Consider the following 9281-nt stretch of genomic DNA (forward strand, 5'->3'; position numbering starts at 1 on the left):
TATTTTATGTACTGTTGTTTGTCTCTTGGTCATTTATCGTTTTTCATTTTCGAATTATGAGTTTGATTGTGGCTTTGGTATCTTTTGCCTCTCTTTTATAGATTATTATACAAGTTGATACATTTTTTTACAGCATAATTCAGTAAGATTAATTAGTAGCCTTGTTTTAAACGTAAGTTTACTGTCCTTTACTGTCTAATCTATATCAACGAGAAACACTTATGAACCACATCAACAAACGACAACCATTGAACCTGTTTGACTGGGTTTCCTGTTTGAATTAATTTACACTAATCATTTTGTGGCACTTTATAGCTTGCTGCATGCTCGGTGGGAGCCAATGCTCCGTGTTGGAGGCCGTGCTTTGACCTATAATGGTTTACTTTTTACAAATTGTGACTTGGATGTAGAAGTGCATCATTGGCAGTCATACCACATCTTCTTATATCTAGTTAATGAAATAAGAATTTCAGAAATACATAAAACGGAATATATACGTCCCATTTTCGCTTAATTCTGCTTTATATTTCATAATTTGTCTGCAATAACGGCGAGACATAGATCTGTTTCAAAGGTAAACGTAAGCCTCATATGAATTTAATATTGCTTTTTCAGTATACGAAGTGACAACAAGAATTTCAACAATTATCTGGATTAACAGCAACTCAAAACAACTAAAGAGATTCATCATGATCAGTGTGTTTTAAAAGATGATTGAACATTTTGTACGGCAAGCTCAGGGATGTTTATGACTTCAAAGTTTCAATAAATGGACGAAAAAAGCATTTGTTATCTGCTCTTTGGTCGGGTTGTTATCGCTTTGATACATTCCCCATTTCCATTCTCAATTTTATTTGCATTTTTATAGGTCAAATTGACATTGCTTTAAAACTGACCATGCAAGACCCTCATTGGTAGTAAAGGTCGTTAAAACCCCTCATCATCACCTTTTAAACTGGAAACCGTGCAATGTCTGGTTTGTCGGGACCAAAATACCGAACTTCTTACTTCTGTGATCTTCTGTCACTGACTCAAAAATATGTTGACACCATTGCTTGTGTTTACTAATTGGCCTATATTTTACAAGAAATAGCGCAATGAACATATGTGTCAGTTTTTTATATGTTTTATCAGACATATGAGGAGACATATAGTACATATGACAGTACGCGTCTGTTATTATTGATGATCAGGGGCGGATGCAGGAATTTTCGAAAGGGGGGTGCTAACCCAGGGCACCCAGGGCAAAAGGGGGGGGTGCAAAACATGTCCCGATACAAATGCATTGATCGGCAAAAATAAAGGGGGGGTGCGCACCCCCGGAACCCCCCCCCCCCCTGGATCCGCCACTAATGATGACACAATTTTAAAAGATGTTGAGTGTAAAACCACAAATTATAAAATATATGTAAGTGCGACGCTCATCAGGCATCTTCGTAGTTGTGCTTATTTGATAGTCTTATAGGCTTCATTAAATTTGTAAGTGTTAAAAAGGAAAAGTCCAACTGATGTTTACCGTTTGTTCTTATTTTGTGTTTTTATACCACTGTTCCATGTTGGATAGGATTGATGAGCGCCAATTAACATGTTTGTTCTTGACACTAGTGCCTATCCCTGTCGGCAGCCTGTATGTAGGTTGCGGTCTCTCATGTGTTTGATTTTTGCCGTATCGAAATGCTTTCTTTCTGTACGGTCGTTTCCAAAATAATGGTATTTGCTCAACATGTGCCGTACGAAAGAGGGCAATGACTCCCATACTAATTTTAAGCTTTATATGTAGTATTTTTTTTTCACATAGAATATGTTAGCTCGTAAATTGAGTGCAGAAAAATTATTGCTATGTGTATTTTAAACAACATGGTTATAGCTATATTATTTAAGTGTTTCGAAGGTTTACGAATTGATTTTAAACACAATACATATCTGAAGGTTTCGACGATTCACAAGAAAACAGAACAGTCTTGTTGTTAGTTTATTCTTTATTTACATATGATCTATATCTCTTTCCCTTGACCGGGTTTTGAAGAATAAACATGTACATAATAAATACGGTATGTTGAAATTGATGGCGAAATTTATTTTGATACAATACTGACAATATTAAAATGTACGAAAATTAAATTTAACATATATATGTCCTAGTTTAATAATGTCTATTACATGTAATTGATATAAATAAATTAAGTTGTTTTAAGTTATTTAGTACATATACTTAAATATGCAATAACTATGTACTGGCCGATTCCTGGAATCAATAAAAATCACTAGCAATTTTCAATGTACGGAAAATGCGGACCAAAAGGTTGATTGATGTATGTAACCATTCAAATGGTTGTTTGGTGTTCACTTCGAACCTTAAAAAGGGTTTGAAGTTGCAAAATGGCCTTTGCGCCGACGCGGTCTTACGCAATTATCAATTAATCATTCTAAAACGCAATGTGTGGTCGTAAAACCCATATCAATCTGACAACGACTTTATCTGTACACCAAAAAATCAAAACAGCATATTATCAGTTTCGACCCGCCTTTACCACGCAGTAAACCATTCTTTGATCAACTTTCCGTACATTGACTTTGCAATAAGTTTAGAAACAGTTAAATGATTCCTGAGATTTGATTTGAGCTACTGGTTCTTCGTCATATCTCAAACAATATCCCCACCATGATCTTTCTGCACATACAACATCTTTCTTCAGAGTGAAACACTTAGATCCCATTATGTTGAAGTAAATACGTCCAATGAAACTTGCCATAGGGGAATACGACTGCTTCAAACAGCTCCTGAATCTGAAAAAAATGAAATACAAAAATTATTAAAAAATTTATATGAAAAAACTTTGTCTCAGTATGGTAACACGATAGTTAAACCAAAACACCAGCAAACTGACAGAAGTAGTCTCTATATTTTACTTGCGGTAGCACAAACATACCTTAATATTTCCAAAAGATATAGGATGCATGTAAAAAAAAATATGGTCGAGTATAGTAACTTCATATATTTGAACCACGGCTATGCATTGAATGCGATAATTAAAACTAGCTCTTGCTTTGGCGTGTTTGTTTGACTTGCAAGATTTGCAACTTTGCCTGAAATTAGAAAACGTTCGTAATATTAGACGATTATTCTAAAAGAGTTTCATTCAACTTTTCCCGTTATCATCTCCCAACTCTAAGTAATGATATACCGGGTTTATTTTTCTGTACAGACGAAAAGCTTGATTATAAATTAATTTACTAGTAATTAGAATTAGAAAGATTTTAATTACAATACTGTTCATAAAATAATAGTATAATCAATTAAAATAAAGTTACAAACCGAGGAGAATAAAAAACTATTAATCCAAACTTAATTAACAAATGTTTTGTATTGCTTGGTACATATACAAATAAGGTACTGATGTCCAGTACTCGATGAACTTTTAAGGTTCTCAGGATCAAAATTAAATTTGATTTATAATGTTGACTTCCTATCAAAACATTGTCAATTAAAATCACATTACAGTCATAAATATATGTCAGATCCAGCATCAAAATATTAAACTCGTCTCTTTTTAAATCTGGTGAGTTTGATGCGGTTTTGATTAGAAATAAATGTGAAACGTCCATTTAGCAGTGTTTACTATCAGATAACCTTAAATTAAACCATTGATTGCTATCATTGTGGCGAAGTACAGAGGGAAACTTGGCTATTCAAACTGGACAGGTTGACTGATATCATTTAATTGCTTTACTAACAACTCGTCCACTTCTGAATAAATTCGTTGTTATTTTTTTCTAAGCCTGATCATAAGATAAATGGGATGTAATGACAAAGAGTTGACAGATAGGAAAATTTAGGAGACAGGAAATTTTAATACGATTAATTTATGTGTTACTAAGTTTTCTGCCTTTCATCATGGCTTCTGCTTCCCCCTCTCTTTTTTTCTGTTAACAATGTAAATAATATTATGCGAATTAATGAAGTAGAACATGAACGCCCTTATGCCTCTGGGAAGTTTAACACCCATACTAGTATTTTCTGTGCAGTCCTGTATTTTAAACATAAAGGGAGAGATATTAGTGGTTTTTAGTCTATTAACAAGGGGTCCTTCATTTGAGTCTGTTTGTTGGTCTTTTTCTTTTTAAGCCAATGCGTTGCCAGCCTATTTTCGACTTGAGAGTTTGATTGTTCCTCTCTTTTCCAACAATTTTTAGGTTTTTTTTTAGCAGACAAATATAAATCAGACGTTTTCATGTTTGAATTGGTTCACATTATTTTTATTTCCTGGTCCCTTAATATCTTGCTTTAAAGTATTGATTTCGCTCATAGTTGAATGCCGAATGTGGCTACATCTCTTTTCATTATTTATATTTGTCATTTATATGTTCAATCCTTTTATGTTTTTAAACATAATAGCAATTACAAAGGAATATAAATACGTTGTCGATTTTTTTCTTCTTTTTTTTGGTTGTTTGTTTAAACATTTTTTTTTTGGAAAGACCACAGGATGGATTTAAATAAGATATCATTCCCATGTTTGATATTGGTATTCAGTAAGCGTATTATCTATTTAATATTCCCGTATAAAGATATTCTAGAAGTGGTTAACCTTTAATCTTATGTTACGACCATATAATTACATTTTAATATTGGTTTATATTTAATGTCTGAAAGAGGAATACTTGTTATACAATGAAAAAGATATTGTAACTCGAACCCTTTTATCATAAACAACGCTCCGGTGATCTTTGAGGTGCAAAACAATTTTATCCGACAATTGGACATTTATGTAAATTCGTCTGGTGAAATTTGATGTACATATTTCGATTATACATACGAAATGTTTATTTTTGTTTTTGTGTGGTATTTTTTTTTATAAAACACATGTTATGTGATATCAGAAATTACTACCAATTCGTTTTAAGGAATATATTTATTTTGTTAAAATCTCAATTATCTGAACCAGGATGCGAATACTTGTATCAGAAGAAAGCAGAAAAAATATGTCTTTGTTAGAAACATCTTATATTAACAGAGATGTAAAACGAGAACAAGATCATTGAATATGAAAAAAAAATACTTGGGTCGCAAAAAAACCCTATCAAATGTTTAACATTAAAACAAAATGTCTGAATAAGGACCGAGGTAATATTTTTAAACCAATGTTCCAATATACATACTGAACCAATAGCGGGGGAAAATGTAACATTTCCAAGTTATCGACGAATCGAATGTCATCTTCATATACTGGCGATGCTGCAACTAAAAACTTATGTACTTATCACAATGACATTTGTAATATGTATATATGTTCAAAAATGCCTCTTAACCTCTTACGGCTTTGAATAGATTTCCGTAAAATAAATAAGCAGACTGTAAAAGATACACATAATCTTCCAGGCGCAGGACGCTAAATTTTTGTTTATTAATATGTTCTATAGAATTTTATTTACTTATTTTTTTCATGGTCAATTATTTAAAAAATGAAATAGTTCAAAGTACATAAATATCACCAAATTGTGATAATTTAGTATTTCTTTTTCCTAATGATGATTTAATGTGTACACTTTATAATACTACCGTTGTTGAATAAATTCTCACACTTAAGAGGAGTAATTTAACTGTATGAGTACCACTTTGGAACATGTACATAATTGTTAAAATTTAATATGTTTAAAAGCAACCTAATGAAATGTAATACGTTTAAAAGCAACTTAATAAAATGTAATTAAAACATTAAAGAAATTGTATTTTATAATGTTTTGGGTTTTTAGATATAAGCACAAATATTAAAAAGAATAATCTAAAAGGTTCATATGACTTCTTTTCATTTTATCCGTTTTCACATAATATTGTAATTTTTATTTAACAGGTGTTGCAATTTTTTGCACCTGGTTAAAAAGAGATCAAAAGAAACGTGTAATATTGACTTGTTTGCACACGGTACTTCAAACTTTTTATTTTCTGTCATTTATTGTCAATTCAAATTTTATGTTCAGTATGTGAAACGAATAACAAGTGTTTTATTGGTATATGTTACAAGAACTTTCGAAAGACTAACGTCCTGAAGTCCTACTTCAGTCAAAATTCCCAGACAGAGACATTATACTTTTTATTGTTGTCACTACTTATAATTCTAAATATTAATATATATCATTTCAAGTTTGACTTTCGCAGACCATTGTAATTAAAGTTTGTTTAAACGCAATCAGAAATATAAGAATTTCGTCATAAACAGCAATAAAGATATGTTTGACTCTACTTATCTGTCCCACCTTCTTAAATTTTATTGTCACCTATTTGAATTTTATTCATTTTCAACAAATAAAGGGGTTTTTAAATGTTGCTATGAATAGCAATTTTTGAACTTCTCACCGCTGGTTCCGTGTAACCGAATTTTTATATTATAAAATTCGTTTGGTCGATGTGTGCCCGTTTTTCCTCAATATTTATAACTAGACATTTTCATCCAGCGATTATATTGTAAAATTCGTTTCGTCGACGTGTGCCCGTTTTCCCTCAATTTTTATAACTAAGACATTTCCAGGAAGCGATTATATAGTAAAATTCGTTTCGTCGAAATGTGCCCGTTTTCACTCAATACCTATTAACCAGACATTTTCAGCTAGCTGTTATATTGTATAATCGTTTCGTCGACGTGTGCCCGATTCCCTCAATTTCTATTAACCAGACATTTTCAGCCAGCGGGATATTAAAACTAGATTTATCTTAATTCACTGTCGTGCTGTTTCAAAGTTATCTTAACATTTACTTGTTTGTTCCAAGATACGATTAAAATTTAATTTTAAGAAAAACTTCGCTCAGTGGATGTAAATAGGCTTAAACAAACCAGATTCGGATATGAAATATCTCAAAAATTTTAATTGATGTTTAAGCGACTTATTCTTAAATGAAGAGGTATTTTTGGAAGGAATGCCTTAACATACCCCGAAGTTATATCATCCCGGGTTAGATTGCCCACGACGATGATAAGCATATTTCGTATGTATTCATTTGATATGATTGCTCAGTGCAAAGTCAGTGTTGCTTTTTTTTACTTCTGGAAAATTAAATCAACTCGAAAAGGGTGTACATAACTATTTCTTGTCGTCTGTTTTAAATAGAAAATTAATTAGCCTACGACCACCAATATTCACATAAAAATGGTTGATTTTGTCAGTCGATATTTAAAAAAAAAATGTATCTCTTATAAAACATTGTTTCAAACACCGGCAAGTAAAACCTAGAAAAAGCAGCACAAACAAGGTATTGCGCATCGTACAATACATCTTAATACATGTTTCGTTTCTTTTTCCTCATTTAAAACATTTAATATACGGAACCAGACATTGGCATTTGCCGTTAACACAGTTTTACATAAATGAAATCAATGCAAAGCATTTGGCTATACATTAGCCTTTTAAGAATGTCCCAATATTTCCCACAGAGTAACAAAAATAAAGTGGATTTAATACAAATCATTTCAACCTTTCATGATATAGTGTCACTCACAACAGATGGTGTTTAAGCACCTGTTGGACTATAGAAGTTCAGTAAAAATAAAGGAGGCAAATTCTTGATTTTTAAACAATTAAAGTTTTGAAGATTCTACAGTTGAAACATCAGACGTGTTAAAGAAAATGTAACATGAAACCAAAACAAAAAAATGTGATTTTAGTGGTGGGGCATGCAGTTTTTATAGAAAAACGCTTCGAAACTTTGTTAGGATGACAAAACCCTAGCTTAGATAACTGCAGATAACAAACAACGCATGCGAAGCAGGATATTATTCGGGAAATTCCTCCTTTTTCTTTAATCGCACCGATAGTCCTTGTCAGTTGCGGATCAAGGGGTATGGGGTTTCTAAGAATGGAACATATAGCTGGACCCCCCTTTTAAAGATGGTCGGAACTGCTCTGCTTGTTAGTTACTCTTCAAATTTGAATTGATAAACAATTATACATCGACAACAACTATATACTTACTTGTCATCGCATTCACACTGAAGTATGGCATGAAAACGGTAGTTGAAATAGTTATATTTAGTAGAAAAACTAGGAATGAGGTCTGGACAACAATCATGGTCCCTACAGCATACATCAGCATCGCGATCATCTCCTATGTCATCATAATGTAGAGCAGTTTGTCCACGTCCGCACCATTTTGTGCCAGGAAACATCAAGAATTGGTTAACTATAGCACGCTTCTGTCTGTGGTGTTCTGTATCGGGATTATCCATGTTTCGTCTGCCTCCCTCTGTAACGTGAGGTAGATTATGGTTTATTTCGTGTTCGTCTCTCGCGCCTCTACCATCCCGACGCATACCATTTTTGACCCGAATGTACTGAAAACTGTTGTATTGATGATTTTGTTCCAATGTTTCTCTTACAAACTCGTTACACAGTTTCATAGCTTTTTTAATTTTCACAAAACTCCTGAAATCTTTTAATTCTTTCCGACGATGAAAATGGTGGATGGCAGATGAGCCATTCGAGGCAACACTGTTGTGATATAAATTGAAAGCATCGCCTTCCTCGACTGTTTCTGGCTTGAAAATATCATCAGATTCAGAAAATTTCTCGATAAACTGCAGAATTCTTTTAGGTTCTTTGGAATATTCACAATCTTTTATTAATCCATTTTGTAGAAGAAGTTGAATTAAATCCCGTCCATTCGTCAGCTGACGAAACTTTAACTCATACGAGGAATTCTGAAAAGCCGAAGTTTCAAGCACAAGTATTCCTTTAAAAGCAATCCGTAATTCTAGAAATTCTTTTTTCACTTTAATATTTATTAAATTGTTATTAATATTTTTTTCACGGTCAAAAATTTGGCTTCCGTTCGTAGAAAATATAAAATACGTTAAAACGGAAATTAAAAATATATTTTGTCGTTTCATTTGCATCATTTTTCTACATTTTATATATTTCCAAAGATTTATACTATCTGTGATACATTAACTCCGTCGTTCTCTATCTCTGGATGGGATTCTACGGTTTAAATAGTCGATATCCTATTCACAATAAAACCATACGCTTTGTTACACTCGGGTAGGTCTGTGGGTTAAGGTAACTGTTAAACACATTATTACTATTATTGTATTTTGTGGTTAATATATTTTCCCCTTATGTGTCTACTTATGACTTCACATTTGAATCGGTGACAAATCAGGCAAAATGAATTAAATCCTTGTGTTAAGTAACACCTTAGGTAAAAGGATTATGTGTTAGGAGAAAAACAACGAGACCATTCCTTAGATGACTTTATAAGCCTTCTAATAAGGTGACGTTACAACTATTAG

General features: G+C 32.5%; 1 protein-coding gene across 1 annotated transcript; it reads right to left on the bottom strand.

Moving 5' to 3' along the window:
• Positions 1–1961: 1961 nt before the first annotated feature.
• On the bottom strand, positions 1962–9074 carry LOC139528008 (uncharacterized). The gene is made up of 2 exons (XM_071323774.1): positions 7966–9074; positions 1962–2787 (listed from the first exon to the last, which is right to left on the bottom strand). The coding sequence occupies exons 1-2, from the start codon at positions 8886–8888 to the stop codon at positions 2586–2588; spliced, it is 1125 nt and encodes a 374-aa protein (XP_071179875.1). The 5' UTR covers positions 8889–9074; the 3' UTR covers positions 1962–2585.
• Positions 9075–9281: the final 207 nt, after the last annotated feature.

Source organism: Mytilus edulis, chromosome 6, assembly GCF_963676685.1.
Source record: "Mytilus edulis chromosome 6, xbMytEdul2.2, whole genome shotgun sequence".
Taxonomy (NCBI): domain Eukaryota; kingdom Metazoa; phylum Mollusca; class Bivalvia; order Mytilida; family Mytilidae; genus Mytilus; species Mytilus edulis.

Excerpts from the sequence above, each read along its gene's own strand:
- LOC139528008 (XM_071323774.1), bottom strand. The coding sequence starts at position 8,888 with ATGATGCAAATGAAACGACAAAATATATTTTTAATTTCCGTTTTAACG. Across the intron at positions 2,788-7,965 it reads CAGTGTGAATGCGATGACAA|ATTCAGGAGCTGTTTGAAGC; the intron begins GTAAGTATATAG and ends CATTTTTTTCAG.